Genomic DNA, 20,431 nt, shown 5'->3' on the forward strand with positions numbered 1-20,431 from the left:
AGGAAGGTTGCACATAATTATTTTTCCATGTTTCTCCTCCAAGCTGGTGGATATAGACAGACACACAGACAGACAGATGATAGATAGATAGATAGATAGATGATAGAATAGATAGGTAGGTGATAAAGATAGAGAAGGACTCTACTATTTTTTTTAAGTTTATTTTGAGAAAGAGTGCACATGTGCACAAGTTAGGGAGGAACAGAAAGAGAGAATCCCAAGCAGGCTCCGCCCTGTCAGCACAGAAAGCCTGACACAGGGCCCAAACCCACAAACCATGATATCATGACCTGAGCTGAAGTCAAGAGTTGGACGCTTAACCGATTGAGCCACCCAGGTGCCCCAAGGGACCCTACTATTACTAATGCCCTCTCTATTCTTGGTTTGAGGAGGATACAAAGATAAACATGACACAAATTTCTAGGCACTTCAAATGCAGACATGAAGCATGTACCAAATATGGTATATACACAAAATGCATACTATAAGGCAGAATGTGATCAATACTATATGAAAAGTGGGCAAAGTTCCACTGCAAGTTCAGAGGAAAAAGAGCACTTCCTGGATTCCATACAGGAGGTAGCTTGTGAGCCTGGGCTTGTAGGACATTTAACATTTACCAAAATGTTCCAGGGATGGGCAATTCATACCACTGGAAAAAAAAAAAAAAAAAAAAAGCAAGGCTCTGGAAATAGAACTCAGGTTTGAAGCATAGTTCCATCACTCGTGGACCCGTGTGGTCTTAGGCACAGTCACTTATTTCACACTAAATATGCCTCTGTTTTCTCAGCTGTAAAATAAGGACCATAAGAATACCCATTTTAGGGACTGCCATGAGAAATAAATGAAGTAAATTTATGTAAAGCACATAGAAAACTGGCTATAATATTCCACTGACCATCATTTTTATTATTATTAATATTGCTACTACTTATCCTCATCATCATTGCTATGTTCAAGGGACAGCAGGCCTTGCCTGGTTCTTAGTTCTTACATCCTGTCTCACACCAGCTGTTCTCTCTGCCTCTGGATCTTCCTGTGGCTGACGCATCACCACTCAGTCTCACTTGAAATATCACCTCTACGAAGAAGCCTTCTCAGGTAGCTCCCTGCCCCATTCTCTACAATATCTTGTTTGCTTTCTTCACAGCAGGTATCACTTCCTGAAATTATCTTATTAATTTAAATATTTACCTTCTTACCTTTACTTACTCACTGGTCTATAAGCTCCATGGAGAAGACATTCTGTCTCCCTTATTCATAACTTACCCCTAGCCCCTAGCTCGGTACCCAGGACAGTACGCACACAGTAAGTCCTTGATAAATCTGCCTTGTCCTCAAAGTCATAGGACATTGGTTTTTGATGGCTATGGTGGGGATGGAGGGATTAATGAAGAAGATGGAAAAGCTAAGGTTGACTCGAGGTTCCAATCCTGAATTCCTAGTTCCGAAATCCCAGAACACTTTGACCATTCCTTAAAGTGTGAATTCAGGAGAAGAAGGCAGATAGAGAGGGCTGGAAGATGAATTGAGGACTATGCATACTGAATATGAGCTCCCAGGGCAACAAGGAGGTGGGATGTCTGGTAGGCTGCAAGAAATGTATTGGACCGACCCTAAGAATGAGATTCACTCAGTCATTCATTGTTCCAGCAAATATTTATCAAGCTCAACAATATATCATCAGGTACTGTGTCAAGTGTGTCAAGGACATAAAGTTGAATGAAATAACTCTGCTCTCCAAAAACTCAGAGATTAATGGACCAGAGATGGCAACTTTGGAGACATTTTCATGGAGGTCAAGCGGCCTCCAGGGTATAGCTGAAGCTGCCCAGAGCTATAAAGAACATAGAATGGGGTACAGGGCAGAACTGCAATGAAGGCCCATTTCCAGGGTACCAGGTAAGGAGCACGTGGTAGATACAAATGGAAAGTTGTCAGAGCAGTGGCAGGAGATCAAAGGTATAATGCCAAAGGCAATACATAGGCACTCAGTAAATGTGAGTGACTGATAAATAAATGAACAAATAAAAGGCCCTCTTACCTTTATTTATACTGTTTCCTTACGCCCAGCATCTCTTTCATCTCAATTATTTACCTAACATCTATTTGTCATCTCTAGAAGCTTTCCCTGATCCTTCAAATCTGGGTGAGGTACTAGTTCTATGTGTTTCCATAACACCTATGTTGTATGATGTGTATTTGCCACAGGGAATGCTCTTCCCCCATCTATTTTTTCTATCTCTCTAGACTGTGAGCAACTCGAGGGCAGGGACTGTTTTTTTTTTTTTAATTGTTATATGCTAGTGCTCAACATAGGTTTATTGGATGGATAAATGTTTGGATGGATGGACAGATGTTTGGATGAATGGATAGATGGATGACGATGAATGGATGGATAGATGGGACAGATGGATGAGTAGACTGATGGATGGATAGACAGACAGATGCATGGGTGGGTATGTGAAGAGACAGACGAACAGGTAGGTAGATAGATGGATAGACAAACAGGTAGGTATATAGTACAACTCAAACATCTCACCTTGGGACCAAGTTCTTCAGATTATTATACAGAGACTGAATATACCAGCTGCCTTCCTCTACATGCCGAAAGGATACATAGCCAGGGACAGTGGCCAGGCCAAGAAGGAAATCTGCATCACTGGGAACACTGGCCAGAAGGGAAGGGGTAGGAGGTGAATGCTCGGAATTTACAGCATCTGCTTCAATGGATACAGAAGGTTGTATCTCTTCACCCTGACAGGCCTGGATAAAAAAGAGTTTGGGTTTATGAGCCAGGCCAGGGCACTGCTGGGCTGTGAAATGAGACATGATCTCCCGAATGGGAACAAGGGCCTCATCTGAGGAGTAGACAGCTCCAAATTTCCCATGGGTCAGAACACAGAACACAAAGCAATCTCCATCAGCATGGCCTGGATGACTCTTATATTCCTTCAGAACCTCATCTAGACGTCCTTTGGTCACATTATTATATATATGTACGCTGAACCCCAGCCACTGAAACACACGCTCCAAGCACTCTGTTAAAAAAAAAAAAAGGAAAGAAAGGGGAAATAATAAAATGAGATAGAGTAAAATGAAACAAAATTAAGGGGTGGAACAATGTTAATAGTTATAAAACTTGCACAGCAAGTAGCCTGAAGCTTGGGTTTTTATTTTACTTTCATAACAATAAAATTTTATTATTTACCTACCTTCTTATAGTACCCACAGCACTATCACAATGGTCCTGAGAGTCAGCAGAGGCCACAGTTTCATCCTACTTCACAGATGAGGAAGCCAAGGCCCAGGACTCACCCACAGTCACAAACTACTTTGTGGTGGAGCCACAGCTCAAACCCAGTTTTTTTGTTGCTGATGCACCATGCTTTCCCCCAACCCACAGAGCTGTACATGGTCAGGGACTCCTTTTGCTCTTTCAGCAGATTGGTAATACCCCAAGTGCTATGGTCTTCATGTTTGTGTCCCCCTAAAATTCATATGTTGAAATCCTAACCCCCAAGGTGAGGGTATGAGGAAGTGGGGCCTTTGGGAAGTGATTAGGTCGTGAGGGGAGAGCCCATAAAGAGACCCCAGGAAAAAAAAAAAAAAAAGAGACTCCAGAAAGCTCTTCTGCCATGTGAGGACACGGCACAAAGACTGCCACCTAGGAAGCAGGCTTTCACCAGGCATCAAAATGTCAGAGCCTTGATCTTGGACTTCCCAGCCTCCAGAACTGTTAGAAATAAATGTGTGTCATTTATAAGCCATCTAGTTTATAGTATTTCATTACAGCAGCCCAGGTAGGCTAAGACACCTGGGATATACAAGAGGCTTGGAACATTTATATTATCCTTACATTTAAATTTTTTTAATGTTTATTTATTTTTGAGACAGAGACAGAGGGAGAGAGAGACAGAGCATGAGTGGGGGAGTGGCAGCGAGAGAGGGAGACACAGAATCCAGGAAGGCTCCAGGCTCTGAGCTGTCAGCACAGAGCCAGATACAGGACTCCAACCCACAAACCCTGAGATCATGACCTGAGCTGTAGTCAGATGCTTAACCAACTGAGTCATCCAGGTGCTCCATATCATCCTTACATTTAAATGGAAGATAGGGGCGCCTGGGTGGTTCAGTCGGTTAAGCATCCAACTTCAGCTCAGGTCACGATCTCGCGGTCTGTGAGTTTGAGCCCCGCATTGGGCTCTGGGCTGATGGCTCAGAGCCTGGAGCCTGCTTCCAATTCTGTGTCTCCCTCTCTCTCTGCCCCTCGCCCGTTCATGCTCTGTCTCTCTCTGTCTCAAAAATAAATAAACGCTAAAAAAAATAAAATAAAATAAATGGAAGATAAAAAATTAAAGAAAATATGAAAATTTAAAAAAAATGATTTTAAGATCCCCAACTTGCATCTTATAGACTATTCAGACTTTCTTACCAGCATCTCTATGAGTCCCTGGTCGATCTGAGAGTGAGGTAAAGCTGTGGTTATTGACAACAACACAGTGGCCTCTGTGCTTCCGATCCATTCTGTACACAGTTGCTTCCTTGAAAGAAGAAGAAATAGAATGACTTATTAGGGAATCCTCATTTTAAGGGTTTAATGTTTCTAACCAATCACTTCATTTATCAGTACCAAAGGCTGAGAGTTCTCAAGGCTATGGTCCTGGTCTAGAATTACTCAATTAAGTCCAAGGTGAAATGCCAGGTATTGATTAAAATTCAGACTTCAGGGGCGCCTGGGTGGTGCAGTCGGTTAAGCGTCCGACTTCAGCCAGGTCACGATCTCGCGGTCCGTGAGTTCGAGCCCCGTGTCAGGCTCTGGGCTGATGGCTCAGAGCCTGGAGCCTGTTTCCGATTCTGTGTCTCCCTCTCTCTCTGCCCCTCCCCCGTTCATGCTCTGTCTCTCTCTGTCCCAAAAATAAATAAACGTTGAAAAAAAAAATTTTTTTAATTCAGACTTCATTTGGTTTGACTGCAGAATGTCAATTAGCAGTGTTAAATAACAGAATATGTAATTTAACTTCAGCAAATCAAGAGCTTATGCCAAAGCATCTTCCTTTCTGTTTTCTTTTTTGTTTCTGTGTTTTTTTAGAGAGAGAGAGCTAGCACAAGCCAGGTAGAGGGGCAGAGGGAGGGAGGAAGAGAGAGAAAGAGAGAGACTCTCATAAGCCAGGTAGAGGGGCAGAAGGAGGGAGGGAGAGAGAGAGAGAGAGAGAGAGAGAAAGAGAGGGAATCTCAAGTGGGCTCCACGCTCAGCACAGAACCCAACGCAGGGCTCGATGTCACAACCCTGGGATCGTGACCTGAGCCAAAATCAAGAGTCAGACTCTCAATTGACTGAGCCACCCAGGCACCCCACATCTTCCCTTTTGGATTAGCAAAGTGAAGGAAGTATAAGCAAGGATCTAACAAGACAATAAAGATATCAAATGTTTATTTCTTTTTCAGATGGTAAGATTCTGAAGTGATCTGACTCCCCCGAAAACAGAAAAGTCTCTTTTGTAGAGATCACAGTGAGAATTGTAAAATACGTGCAATTATTTCTGAAGGTTATTGTAAACAGCATATAATTATAAGTGAGCTGAGTTGGCTCCAGTGGGACCTCTGTGTGGCTGAAGTGATCTCCTAAAAACACGGTATATCTTTGATCCAAGCAGAAAAGAAGTGGCTTCAGTCAATAGAAAAGAAACTCCCCTACCTGGAAATAATTCAAAGGCTGTGTGTGGCTGTAATGACAACAGCATTGCCTCCATAGGCAAAGGTGAACACACTTCTGATTGTTTCAGAAAAAGGTGGGATAATCACAGAGACAGAAACAAGAACAATGACAGAAACAAACAGCTCTGAGCCCTCAAAGTCATTAAGGGATGGACCCTAGCTGGAGAAGACCTTTGTGCTGGTTTCAGAAGTTAAAGTCTCAGCAGATGCTCCCAACATCTCTATGGAGACCAGGGTTTCTCTGTCGCCTTAAAAGAGAAGTTCTCAGATTCTTCAAATATCTTTCCCCAAACATTTAGATTTCCTTACAGAGGATGGGTTAAGAGTCAAGATCATGTGAATCAGCTAAAGTATTTCTGGCAGAAAGCTTGGCTGGGTTGAGGCAGTATCTATCTGTTACTGGATATAGACAGGCTGGACGGACACCAGGAAGAGGAGGGGGAAAAACAGAAAGCCCAGAGAACCCAGTCTGGGTAGGGCAAAAATCAGACCACAGCCCAGAATTCATTTAGTCATGTCTTTGGCATCGGCTAAAGATCACATTGCTCTGAAGTGTTCCTGCAAATTTCTTGGTTCCTCTAAATATGAATCCACCACAGATGAAGCCAGTGATGCGTTGTCACGTAGCAATACAGGAAAATGAAACTTGAAACTTTTCTTCTCCCACATCCAGCAAGTTTTCAGTAGAATCCAGCAAGCTCTGCCCTTGTCTCTAAGGCTTGAGTTAGTTATTAACTATAGTTAAGGGTCACTCCTGGGTGCACAGCTCAGGCTGAGTGAATCCAGCATCCCCAGACCATAGAACACAGCCAAAAGGGGCCAAACTTCAGCTGTACACAGCACCTATAAATTCCTCCTCACCTTGGGAGAAGGTAATACTGCAAGAAAGCCATGTTCAAACTTCCAAACCAGAGAATTGCAAAACTGAAAGAAACTCACTTATTTTTCAGAGAAGTGAAGCAATCGCCTGAGCGCCTGAAGCCACACTGTGTTAGAGCCAGGTCTTCAGAGGGTGAGCTCTGGAGTCAGACTCCTGGGTCCAGATCCCAGTTTCACTAATGTGTCCATTTAGGAAAGTACTACATCTGTTGAGTCTCCACTTCCTGGTCATTAAGTGAGAATAACAGTAGTACCTACCTCTGGATTGGAGGATTCAATGAGATAAGCCCTAGAAAGCTCTTAGAACAGTGCCTGCTTAGCACATAACAAGTGCTCAGTAATGGTAACTCTAATCAACATTGTATCACGCACTTTCCTGCTTAGGCAGAAAGCAGAGATTCCTGGGAATGTGAAGCGTTTGGACTCTGAAGTTTAAATTTCCAGAAAAAAAAAAAAAAAAAAAAAAAAAAAGGAATGGCCTCTGATAAACTTTACATATCACAGGGAGACTACACCAAAAATGTGTTCATAAGCCGTTTAGCTCTGTAGCAGATTCTGTAATATTTTCCTAAGGTTATGATTTTGGGGCAAAGATCCAAGGCACTAAATACATCATTATCAAGTCCCTCCCTCTGTCATCTCTCACTCTGAAAAATACAAGCAGTATCTGGAGCCGCACTACACCAGATGTTCCCAGAGTCAACATTCTGCTCTGTCATGTTGGCCTGTGGGTTTCAGCCCTACCAAGTGTTCCTTCCCTCCTTACAGAGGGTGATCTAATTCTGAAGGGTAGAGGGAGAGCAGATGCCAGCATTCCCCAGATGCTGTGGTGCAAGGGTTTCAGAGTACAAACCACCCATTTCTCTCCATTCTCCCACAGAAAAGCCTGGTAGAATCCATGCCTGAAATGAGATAAGAAATGAATTCTCCACTAATTTGTTACCTTTCTCCCTCAAAACATCTCAAATTGCTTGGTAACTGTCATATGTTTCTATTCCTGCCATACTGATCCAAGTTATATAAAGTGTATTAGAAACATCTACCATAATTCCTCATGGGCTGATCTTGCCCAGAAACCCTCTGTTGAGGAAACAGGAAATGAATGAAATGCAGGAAATCCACACAGTTAGGATGAGAGTCAAAAAGCTGGACTTGATGCAAAGAACAGACACTTAATCCCCAGCAAGTTCAGCAGCAAGTGACAAAAAAGAGAATCATCTCTCTCCTTTCAGAGGAGGAGGCTCACAAAGACACAGTGGCAAAAATATAATATGACATATGCACAAAGATATTTATTCATTGCAGCATTATTTGAAATAACGAAAGACCAGAAATAACTCTAATGTCCACCACTAGGAAGTGGGCGAAAGAGCTGTGGAGCAGGATGCAGAAGATAATTTCTGTACAGAAGATCCCATTACATGAAGGAAGTCAAGCGAAAAACAGTATTTTAATGGGGCACCTCATTTATAATAAAGGGGACAGATGGCTGGGGTTTTTTCAAAAGTAACAACAGGATGGGGCGCCTGGGTGGCGCAGTCGGTTAAGCGTCCGACTTCAGCCAGGTCACGATCTCGCGGTCCGGGAGTTCGAGCCCCGCGTCGGGCTCTGGGCTGATGGCTCAGAGCCTGGAGCCTGTTTCCGATTCTGTGTCTCCCTCTCTCTCTGCCCCTCCCCCGTTCATGCTCTGTCTCTCTCTGTCCCAAAAATAAAATAAAACGTTGAAAAAAAAAAAAAAAAGTAACAACAGGATAAATAGAAAATAAACTAATAAAAAAAGGTAATCTACGGAGGAAAGGGAAGAGGGGCAAGAATGCAATGGAGCCTCCTCTGAGTATAATCTCTTGACAATTTTTACTTTGGGCCTACAGAAACATTTTATATTATTAAATGTAAGACTGAAACATAGCCTAGGGTCCTCATCTTTTGTGCATGCTCCACCACATTCACTCCACTCCCAAACCCCTTGCCCTCAGCCTGCAGCAGAAAGTCTCAAAGGGGTTCTGGGGAGGGGTCAACACTGCCACTTGGCCACATGGGGCGCAGCACCAGACCTGTTTGAGGTGACCGGCAAGTCATCCCCAAGTTCCTGGGGGTGCCTCCCTGCTGGAGCCCACCAAGCTTCCGGCTGCAAGAGAGGGACTTATCTTCAAGTCAGACCAAAGCCGCACAGCCTCACTCCCAGGCTGCACAATACCAGAATTTCCCAACTTTGATGGAACAAATGAAAAAAAGAACTTTAGTTTCACTCTCCAAAACACTTCCGGCCTTTCTTTTTGCAAGCCGTATTTTCCTTCCTGCAAAATGCTAGTTTCTCTCAGCGACATCCAAGGACCAAGCAGGCTGTTTTCTGGGTTTATCCAGCTGGTTTTGAAAGCAGTTGAGTGAATTTTCTGGAATTAAGGGCAACACAGATACAGCAGCAGGCTCTGCCCAGCATCCCCAGGACCCAGGTTTCCTTAATTTGTCTCCTTCCTTGTGCTGATAAAATCAGTCAGAACAGGGACTAGAAATAAGCTTTAAGGTCAGCCTGGCTCTCTCTCTGAAAATGCTGCATCTTCTGTTGACACCCTCTCAAACCTCTGTGTCAGAGAGGAATGAATGAAGGAAGGAAGGAAGGAAGGAATGAACGAATGGATAACTGACCCACTGCCTGGACATGCGCAGTCTTCTTTCCACTGTTTTTAAATAATAAGGGTCCAATAAGGCCTTAAAAAGAAGCTGATATTACATCTCTTCAACAGAAGAGCATGAAGAGAAAATGCAGAATAACAGAAAGCATTAAGATAACAGAAAAGCATTAAGAAATCATATTCCACATTCAAATATATTGATTTGGTTTTTAATGTAAATCAATTTAAATAATTAGGGGTGTTACTTGAAATACAGTTTCTTCTCATTAAATGCAATGGTTGGTAGTGCTCTTTTATGTAAGAAAACCTCTAAGGTCCTAATGAAACATGATATGATTTACCAACTTTCATTTTATCCAGAGCCAGGATTGCCTAGATAACTTTTTTTTAATATCCCAAATACTCAAACTTTATTTTATTTTTTTATTTTTTCTTCCAAGATTTTATTTAAATTCAAGTTTGTTAGCATATAGTGTAGTATTAGTTTCAGGAGTAGAATTTAGTGATTCATCACTACATCTAACCCCCAGTGCTCATTACAACAAGTGCTCTCCTTAATCCCCATCACCCATTTAGCCCATCCCCCCTACCCACCCCCTCCAGTAATCCTCAGTTTGTTCTCTGTATTTAAGAGTCTCTTATGGTTTGCCTCCCCCTCTGTTTTTATCTTATTTTTCCTTCCCCTCCCCTATGTTCATCTGTTTTTTTATTTCTTAAACTCCACACATAAGTGAAATCATAGAGTATTTTTCCTTCTCTGACTTATTTCCCTTAGCATAATATACTCTAGCTCCATCCACATCATTGCAAATGGCAAGATTTCATTCTTTTTGGTATGTGTGTATCACATCTTCTTTAGCAATTCATCAGTTGATGAACATATGGGTTCTTGTCATAGTTTGGCTATTGCTGATAGTGGTGCTATAAATATTGGGGTGCAGGTACCCCTTTGAATCAGTATTTTTGTGTTCTCCAGATAAATACCTAGTAGTGCAATTGCTAGGTTGTAAGATAATTCTATTTTTAACTTTCTGAGGAACCTCCATACTGTTTTCCAGAATTGCTGCACCAGTTCGCATTCCCACCAACAGTGTAAGAGGGTTCCCCTTTCTTTGCATCTTTGCCAACAACTATTGTTTCCTGAGTTATTCATTTTAGCCATTCTGATAGGTGTGAAGTGGTATCTCATCATGGTTTTGATTTGTATTTCCCTGATGATCAGTGATGTTGAGCATCTTTTCTTGTGTCCATTAGCCATTTGCTTGTCTTCTTTGGAGAAATGTCTGTTCACGTCTTCTGTTCATTTCTTAACTGGATTATTTATTTTTGGGGTGCTGAGTTTGATAAGTTCTTCATAGAACTTATCCAATATGCCTTTTGCAAATATCTTCTCCCATTCCATAGGTTGCCTTTCAGTTTTGTTGATTGTTTCCTTCACTGTACAGAAGCATTTTATCTTGATGAAGCCAAAGAGTTCATTTTTGCTTCTGTTTTCCTTGCCTCTGGAGACATGTCTAGTAAGAAGTTGCTACAGCCAAGGCCAGAGAGGTTGCTGCCTGTGTTCTCCTCTAGGATTCTGATGGTTTCCTGCATAAGTAACTTTTAAGACACCTTCTGACCCTGAAAGTCTAGGAGAAGGCATGTAATATGAGGTGCTCCCTCCCAAAGCCTCCTATACTCTCAGCACCATAACAACTACTCCCATCTTCATCTGGCCATAGCCAGAATCCTCTGAGGTCAGCAAAATAGCAGCGCTCTACATGCCAAGGCTGAGCCACTCCCCTTAGAAACTATTGAATTTCTAAGAGGCAAAGAGCAAAGTCGTGTGTGTGTGTGTGTGTATTTTCTACATGCACAGAAGTATCTGAGCACACACAAAATTAGTTGAAAAAGTAGATGCAGAGAAGGATTAAGTTTAGTGGGCAAAAAAACTTTTAGAGGAGAAAAGAGGGCTCTTGCATATAGCAGAATGCTGAGTGCTGACTTACAAAGGTAGAGAAAATACTGGAGTTTGAAAATCATTGCTTTTCAACCAACATAATAAAAATTGAATCACACTAGAATCATTAATGGATACTAAATCTAGGGGAAATCCTTGATGCAGAGTGGGATATTTGTAAAGTCTCAAAATGTCTCTCTACCACTTGCTTACTAGTTGCAGGGGAGAAATAGTAACTATACAAAATTAACTGTATAGTGAAGAAATCAGACAACACCTTGACCAAACAATCAAAATTACCATCACAAAGAGGGAGCAGACGGACACCACTGTTTCCAGGTGTGATGCCCTGAGAAGAGTACATCATTTAGGTAATATTCCTGCCAGAATATATAAAGCTTGAAACAAATCACAGGCAATACCACGCACACCAAAAATGAGGACAATTCTATTTTTTTAATAAAAGGTGGTAGTGAGGGTGACTATATTCTTCAAAAATGTCAATGTCATAAAGAAAAGTTGTTCAAGATTAAGGGACACTACAGACACATGACACCTAAATACAATAATGATCCCAGATAAATTATGTGTTGGAGGGGGAAAAAGCTATAAAGGATATTATTTGATCAACAGAAAAAATTGAAATGTGGAACTTCAATTTGGTGAAAGTATTGTATTAAGTAAACTTTACTGACATCAATAACTGTACTATAGTTTTAAAAGAATATCCTTATTCTTAGGAAATACATAGTAAATATTCAGGGGTAAAGAGTCATGATGTGTGCAAGCTACTCTCAAAAAGTTTGGAAAAAAATTATGTGTGTTTAAATAGATAGATGATATATAGGTAAATAGATAGGTAGGTAGGTAGATAAAGACAGAGAAAGAAAGCAAAGGCTAACACAAATGGTGTAAAAGTCAACAACAGGTAAGTGAATCTGGTAAAATAGTACACAGTGTTCTTAGTATTACTCACATTCTGTCAACTTTTCCATAAGATTGAAATTATTTCCAAATTTAAAAATAAAAAATTGTAACTGTAAAAATATGAAACCATGAAAGTAGTAAAGAAGCTATGAATGAATTTTTAAGAATAAAAAATAAAACTTCCACAAACAATCCAATTAAAAAATGGGCAAAAGGACTTAAATAGACATTTCTCCAAGAAGGATAACACAAATCGCTAACAAGCACATGTAAAGATGCTCAACATCAGTAATCATTAGGGAAATGAAAATCAAAATTACAATGAGATACCACCTCATACCCATTAGGATGACTACTATCAAAAAATGAGAAAATAAAAAGTGTTAGCAAGGTTGTGGAAAAATTGGAACCCTTATGCTTTATTGGTGGAAATGAAAAATGATACAGCTGTCATGGAAAACAGTATGAAGGTTCCTCAATAAATGAAATACAGAATTACCATATGATCCAGCATTTCCCCTTCTGGGTAAATACCCAGAACTGAAAGCATGATCTTCTGGGTAAATACAAGAACTGAAACCATGATCTCAAAGAGATATTTGTATACCCATGTTCATAGCAGTATTAATTCACAATAGCCAAAAGGTGGACGCAATCCATATGTCCATCAAACATATGTGCATTTGTTTATGAATGGATAAACAAAATATGGTACATACACACAATGAAATATTATTCAGCTTTAAAAAGGAAGAAAATTCTGACACGGTTGAACCTTGAGGACATTATATAAAGTGAAATAAGCCAGTCACAAAAAACAAATACTATATGAATCCACTTATATGAGGTACCTAGAGTAGTCAAATTCACAAAGATAGAAAGTGGAATGGTGTTTGCCAGGGGCTGGTGGGAGGGAGGAATGGGGAGTTACTGTTTAATAGATATTGAGTTTGAGTTTTGCAAGATAAAAAGAGTTCTGGAGATTGGTTATACAACAATATAAATGTACTTAACAGAACTGAACTGTACACTTAAAAATGATGAAGATAGTAAATTTTATGTTGTCTTTTATCACAATTAAAAAAAAGTTCCAAGGCCAAGATAACTGCATTGATACTGATAGATGTTAGCAAAATAAAACTGCCCAAGTCTGCTGGTAAGAAACATTAATTCCAGGGAAGAATGTCATATGTGTCTTCCAAGGATCATGATCATGTTATAAGAAACACACTGCTCCTAGGTTTCAGAACCAAGAAGAAGAAGAAGAAGAAGGAGGAGGAGGAGGGGAGGGAGGAAGGGGAGAAGGAGAAAGAGGAGGAGGAGGAGGAGGAGAAAAAAAGGAAAAAAAAAGAAAATGAAACAGATTGCAAATTTCCCAATGTTTTCCCTCTATCCACCCTTCTATTGCTGGGCACTAAAGGAACCCAGTTCTTGTTCTCTGGAAAGGACAGGCTACATAATTTGTAGGGCTCCATGCAAGATAAAATGTGAGGCCCTTTGTTCATACATAAAGAACTGTTTAAAATTTTTTTTTATTTTATGGAAAGAGAGAGCAGAGGTGAGGGGCAAAGAGAGAAGGAGAGAGAGAGAGAGAGAGAGAGAGAGAGAGAGAGAGAGAATCCCAAGCAGGCTCCATGCTCAGCAAGGAGCCCGATATGGGGCTTCTATCCCAAGACTCTGGGATCATGACCTGAGTTGGAATCAAGAGTCAGATGCTCAAATGACTGAGCCACCCAGGAGCTCTCATTATTAAGAATTTTAAAACAGTGACAGCTGAGCATTAGAAAAGCATGGGCAATGTGGGACTGCACAGGCTGTACATTCAGGAAGCTGGCCTTGATCAAATTGCACAGATAAAACAATCCATTTCAAAGCAATCCAGTGGTGTACTGGAGTCAACTCAAACCAGCTAGTGAGAGCCATTTGTCAGATTTTCAGAAATTCTGCAATAACCTGAAATCAGCCATAATGGGAACACTTACCCCAAACACTACAAATCAGGGTCTCTCTCCTCTCTCTCTTTTTTGTTCTTTCTTTTTGGGATAGGGAATTGAGGGTGGAGAGTAGAGCTGGTCATTAAACATTTGCCAACACATCACTGAACCTACCTGTAAGGCTCCAAAGAATTGGTTAACATCTGAACGGGAAAATAGTTCTTCCTCTCCTTGATGCAATGACTCAGTTTCCTGGTCAACAGGAGGTGTTACTACCTGGGAGGCTGGAAATAGAATCACAGACAGTAAAACAAAAATCATCTTCTGACTAGTAGTAATCCAAGGTAACCAATCATCACAAGATATTATTTTATAGGGACCTGTAGATTTGTAGTGCCATTTGCTTAAAGAGGCCTACATATATACCTAGGAAAAAAATGTGAATTTATAAATTGTTTTTCTTTACCATTGTATTTTCATTCCTTGTATTATTATATTTCATTTCTTATTATGTTTGTGTTTTTATTCTTTTTATAATGTTACTAGTTCCTTAAAATTACCATATACTGTACTAAATACTATTTCAGAATGTATGGTACTTAATGTGTCAGATAATGGCCAAGAAGAGATAACAAAGGCATTACCTCAAAAAATAAAAGCAGAACTAAGACCATAGTAAAAAAGATAAAGAAGAAAAAAAGGAAGGGAGGAAAAGAAAAAAAATCAAGAAAAAACACTCAAAAGTGGTAATTAAATAAATATGGGGTTTTTTTAATAATAAACATGTTATGTATATAAAGTTATTTCTATGGAACCATTACTAAGAATGAGCTATGTCTGTATTATGTTCATAGGAAAATATCAGCTATATTAGGTGGGAATAAAGAAAGTTATATATGATTAGCATGATTTTATTTAAATATATATGTATTTATCTATCTACACACACACACACACACACACACACACACACTCACAAACTGTCTCCATATAGAAGAAAGGCTACAAAAATATACTCCAGTGATTAGGTCTGGGGACTGGCCAGCAGTAGATAAACTCTATTGTCATTATTTGAATTTTTATTTAATTTTATTATAATTATGATACATTACTTTTAATAAGAAATTTAAAATACTAAAGCAAACACCAAGACTCAAGAAAACTTAGAAAAGTATCCAGGCAGTCCTTAAATAGAGCTTGTGTCCTAATCAGATACAATGGACTTTGACGTGGGGCATCTGGGTAGCTCAGTCAGTTCAATGTCAGACTTTGGCCAGGTCATGATCTCGTGTTCCTGAGTTCAAGCCCGGCATTGGGCTCTGTGCTGACAGCTCAGAGCATGAAGCCTGCTTCAGATTCTGTTTCTCCCTCTCTCTCTCTCTGCCCCTCCCCCACTCACGCTCTCTCTCTCTCTCTCTCTCTCTCTCTCTCAAAAGATGAATAAACATTTTTAAAAAGTGGACTTTGCCTTTGGATCACATTCATTTACAGAAAAGTCTAAAATCTGCATACCTACTATTTTTTCAGTCCTTTAGCCCTTAATCCTAAATGGCAGAATTAAGCCCAAACTCTTAGGGCTACAGAAAGAAAGTCAACACTGAAATATTAATTGATATCTATGATATAATAATAAATATGTATTTGGTCTCTGCCCTCCTTTTCCTGGCACACAGCTCCTAAAACCCTTGGAATCTCTGAAGTGCTAAGCATCTTTTGCTATAAGATGCTAATAAGATGATTGGTGATTGGGGGCTCCTGGACAGCCTCTAGAGGGGGGCTACTTGCCTGTGGTCAAAGGGTTAGAACTTTCAACCCCACACTCAGAGCTCTGAGAAAGGGAGAAGGCCTAGAGGTTGAATAAATCATAATGGCCAATGATTCAATCAACCATGCCTACATATGAAGCCTCCATAAAAATCTCTAACTGAAGGAGCTTGGAGAGCTTCCAGGTTGGCAAATACGTGGAGATGCTGAGAGAGTGAGCTGCCTGGAGAGGGCCTGGAAGCTTTATCTCCCTTCCCCCATACCTTGCCCTATCCGTTTCCTCCTACACGTGGCTGTTCCTGAGTCAAATATTTTTATAATACATAAGTAATCTAGTAAACTATTTTCCTGAGTTCTGTGAGCTTTTCTAGACAATTACTGAACCTGAGGAGGGGCTCATGGGAACCATCAGTTTGTAGCCAAGTGGGATACAAGCCGTGAGTATTCTGGGGACCCGCTAACTTGTGACTGGCATCAGAAGTAGGGGGCAGTCTTAGGGCACTGAGCCTTTAGCCTAATTTAGTTAAGGTGTGTACTAACTCTGGTTACTGTCAGAATTGAATTAAATCATAGGACACCAAGTTGGTGTCTCCAGAGAATTAGAGAATTGGTTGGTATAAAAAAATCATACCCATCTAGGTCAGAAGTGTTCCAGAAGTGTTGGTGTGATAATAGTAGAGGAAAACTTTTTTTTTTTTATTTTGACACCCAAAAGAGATCACACGGCAGGTAGGTTGTAGAAAAGAAAAATCAAAATTAGAATTCTTCTTCTGATATAAAGCTCAGGCTTCAAGATTCACTGAGGCATTTACTACATAAACACTAGAGTGTCTTCTCCAGAGTTCAAATATCCAAAATAATTTGACCACCTACCCTGTTCATTTTGTGTGGGGTACTAGCTACAGGAAAATGGCAATGTAATTTTAAAAAAATCTCTGTATTCAGAATTCAGTAATGATTCCAAATGTATTTTCGATATCAACTCCCTGCTTTTTATTTCTCACTTGATAACTTTGGTTAGAAGAATCATTTTTATTTTTCATAACTTTTACTTAAATTATACATTTATTCATTGCTTTATTATTGTTTGAGATTTTATAAATTTAACAACAGTATATTTTGTCCCTCAACTCATTGTGTATTTATAGAATTCTTAGAAGTTTCCTTTTAGCTAGTTTCGTTTTCAACCAAAGACATTTGCACACCAGATTAACTCACTGAACTAAAATATGGGTGTGGCATTAAAGCTACTCATGCATTTTTATTTCAGCTCTTGTTTAACACTGGAGAAACAGACCTGGAAAAACACAAATATTTACCAACCATCTTTGACTTCCATGCTGTGCTATTACCTCCATATAATACGACAGCAATACAACCTTTACAAGACAGGATTAAAGAAAAAAACAAGGAAATAAAATTCTTCTCTGTTAGTAATTTCTGAGAATATGAACGTTTTCATGACTTTCTGACAAACATATTCATAGCAACATGTTTTACGCTATGCCAGACATGCATTTTACAGGAATTACTTCATTCAGTTCTCAAAACACTCATGAGGTAGATAGTATTATTATCCCCACTTTACAGATGGGGAAAGTGAAACACAGAAAGGCTAAGAAAAGAACCACTGAATCATTAATAAGTGGAGTCCTGGCAATCTGACTCCATAGACCTCATTCTTCATCCTTATGCTATTCTGCCTCCTTCTTTTTTGTTATTTCATTCAAAATTATTTTCTCTACTCTCGCCCCACGGATGAATGAGAAAAAGACATTTATCTAAAACTTTTCTTCATTAGAATATAAGATCCAAGACAGCAGAAGCTTTGCTGTATACACTACTGTGTCTCCAACTTCTAAAACTCTGCCTAGTACAGAGTTCAATAAATAGTTCGCATTCAATAAATATGTCTTAAATGAGCAGATGGGGAGAGAGTTCTGGCTTTTCTAAGACAGTATCATCAGAGTGATGAGTAAACATCATTAATGACCAGTTAGTTTAAGAATTCCCATGGTCTTGTGCAAAGAACCAAGTGTAAGTAAACTAGTTACCTTTCTCTCTCTTATATTTTTCTATCTTTCTCATAAGGTTAGGTACAACTTTTCTGCAGAGATCCTCCAGTAACATCAGATTATCTTCATCTATTAGAGCTTGTTTCTCCAGATATGCCAGGAAACTTAGAGAGGTCTGCAAGAGAATCAATGGAGTCACATTTACTTGCCCTCTGAGGATCCATTCATTCTTTAAACATTACCTGCATGGCCTCTAGTCACTAGATTTTGCAACGATGAATAAGGCAGAGTGTTTGCCCCAGAGGGGTTCAATCGTATGGGGGAAGGTGGATTACCAAGTAAAATATACAATCTATATTAATACCAAATACCAAATATATGTAACTCACTATATACCAGGCAGTGCTTGCTGTACATTAACCTCAAAAACAAGCCAATGAGCCTAGATCCTATTATAATCCACATTTTAAAGATGAAATAACTGAGGTTAAATCACTTGTCCAAGGTCACAGAGCCAATAAGTGGCAGGGCTGGTATCTGTACCTGGCAGTCTGATGTCAAAGTCTCTCTTATTAACTAACCATTGAGCTAGACTGCCCGTCACTTACAGCTGTAAATGATATAATTAGATTAGGGCAGCAGCAAAACAGAAGCACCAAAGAAACAAGAGGCAAATATTTGGTATTTGAAAAGAAAAAAAATTTCTTAAATACTGCTGGGAAAAAAACACAAATCAGCTAGTATTATTTTAATACTGAAATACATGTGGGGTGGAAGGTATCATATTCTTTTCAGTAAATAAGGCTTCTCAATGTATTAAGCTGGTTATGAAAAATATACAGGGACAAAATTACATTAGAGCCCACAGAAAAGAATACCTGCTTAGAAAGGAACCTCTGGACACCATCCCACTGCATACATTAAGCATCAGCAGAGTGGGAACTGGGGAGAAGTCTCCAGATATATGGAACAGTTGAACGGTTAAAAAGGGACAGTGTGTTCAGGAACACTGAGAAGGAAACTTGAGTACAAACACTAAGTGAGAGCTAGATCATGGCTAGAACTGCGGGCTGGTATCAGACCACGCAGGAACATACAGTATATGAGGAGTTTGGGCCAAGTGTCCCACGCGTCAAGGAGTGGCAGAAGTAGTTTTTAAGGAGGACAGTAACATGAATACGTTTATTTTTAGCAGAAGTTTTGAAATAGGTTGGAGAAGGAAGTGGATTAGAGAGAAAATATTGGCAAGAGGTACTGGACCTGAGAAACATTTCTGAAATAGAATTTGGTGAGTTGTGGAGATCAATTGGGAATGGGTGAAAAAGATGACTTCAAATGGTGGTATCACTCATTTATTCATCATTTGTCTATTCCACATAGCAGGCTTCACAAAAGCTGCACATGGGAGAGGACTCTTTTTTTTCATTTATTTTTTTTAATGTTTATTTTTGAGAGAGAGAGATAGAGCATGAGCAGGGAAGGGGCAGAGAGAAGGGGAGACACAGAATCTGAAGCAGGCTCCAGGCACTGAGCTCTCAGCTCAGAGCCCAATGTGGGGCTCAAACTCACAAACTGTGAGATCAGGACCTGAGCCAAAGTCAGATGCTTAAATGACTGAGCCACCCAGGCACCCCTGGGAGGGGATTCTTGAAGGATGACTATGTCTTCACTGCCAGCGTGGAAAAGGACATTCCAGGCAAAGAAAACCACATGGGAAAAGTGATGTGAAACTACAAATCTGGTTATGAGGAGGTTCATGTTGGCTTCAGTACGAGCAGTTTCATTGGAGTGGTGGAAGTTGAAGTCATATTGAAATGCATTGATATGTGACCCAGAGTTGACCTAGTGGAGAAAGAGCACATACAAACTATTCTTTCAAAAAGCTTGGCAGTAGAGGGAGGCAGGGAGAAAGAGCAATAACATAAGGATGAGGAAGGGTTACTGAGTGTGTGTGTATGTGTGTGTGTGTTTTCAAATAAGGCACTCAAGATGTCAACAACCAAGGAAAAGAACAGAATTGATTACTTGATTTCTGTTCTCATCTGATCAAAGAGAGATTATAATTTTTTAAGACATTCCAGAGACAGGGCTCCTGGGTGGCTCAGTCAGTTAAGCATCTGACTCTTGATTTCAGCTCAGGTCATAATCTTACAGTTCATGAGTTCAAGCCCTATACCAGGCTCTGCACTGACAGTGTGGAGCCTGCTTGGAATTCTCTCTCTCTCCCTCTCTGCCCCTTGCTCACTTGCACCCTCTCTCTCAAAAACAAATAAATAAATAAAAGAAGTGTGTGTGCCCCCACCTGCAGCCCTAGCACACCAATAGCTTGGCCCAGGAATAAAGCAGGAGAGAGGAGCATGTGCAGGAAGATTCATCCAGAGCTGATCAGCTGGGCAAAGGGGTCAGAAGGAATCTACCACACAAGGGTCTGTGGTAGGTCACAGGCAGATGAGCTCTCTCTGAACCTCAAAACAGAAACCCCATTTTTTTAAACTTTCTTTTTTTTTAAGTTTATCTCTTTTTAAGAGAGAGAGCACAGAAGGGGCAGAGAGGGAGAGAGAATCCCATGCAGGCTCCACATCATCAGTTTGGAGCCCAATGTGGACTTAAACTCATGAACTG

At 40.2% G+C, this 20,431-nt stretch overlaps 1 protein-coding gene across 7 annotated transcripts in view; it reads right to left on the minus strand.

Annotated features, from left to right (window-relative positions):
- The window catches only part of CASP10 (caspase 10), a 95,826-nt gene that overhangs the window by 51,074 nt on the left and 24,321 nt on the right, over positions 1 to 20,431 (minus strand). For 6 of the 7 annotated variants that reach the window (XR_007154627.1, XR_007154626.1, XR_007154625.1 and 3 more), the window contains 4 exons: positions 17,849 to 17,984; positions 14,205 to 14,314; positions 4,436 to 4,544; positions 2,543 to 3,041 (listed from right to left, as the gene is read on the minus strand). Coding sequence is in view for 4 of the 7 variants with exons in the window: in XM_047869862.1 (XP_047725818.1) it covers positions 2,543 to 3,041; positions 4,436 to 4,544; positions 14,205 to 14,314; positions 17,849 to 17,984 (854 nt within the window). In the remaining 3 variants the exon portion in view is untranslated. Of the gene's footprint in view, positions 1 to 2,542; positions 3,042 to 4,435; positions 4,545 to 5,889; positions 5,967 to 12,595; positions 12,616 to 14,178; positions 14,315 to 17,848; positions 17,985 to 20,431 lie in introns of all 7 variants that reach the window. The other variant, XM_047869865.1, reaches the window with a different exon arrangement.

Source organism: Prionailurus viverrinus, chromosome C1 (assembly GCF_022837055.1).
Source record: "Prionailurus viverrinus isolate Anna chromosome C1, UM_Priviv_1.0, whole genome shotgun sequence".
Classification (NCBI taxonomy): Eukaryota; Metazoa; Chordata; class Mammalia; order Carnivora; family Felidae; genus Prionailurus; species Prionailurus viverrinus.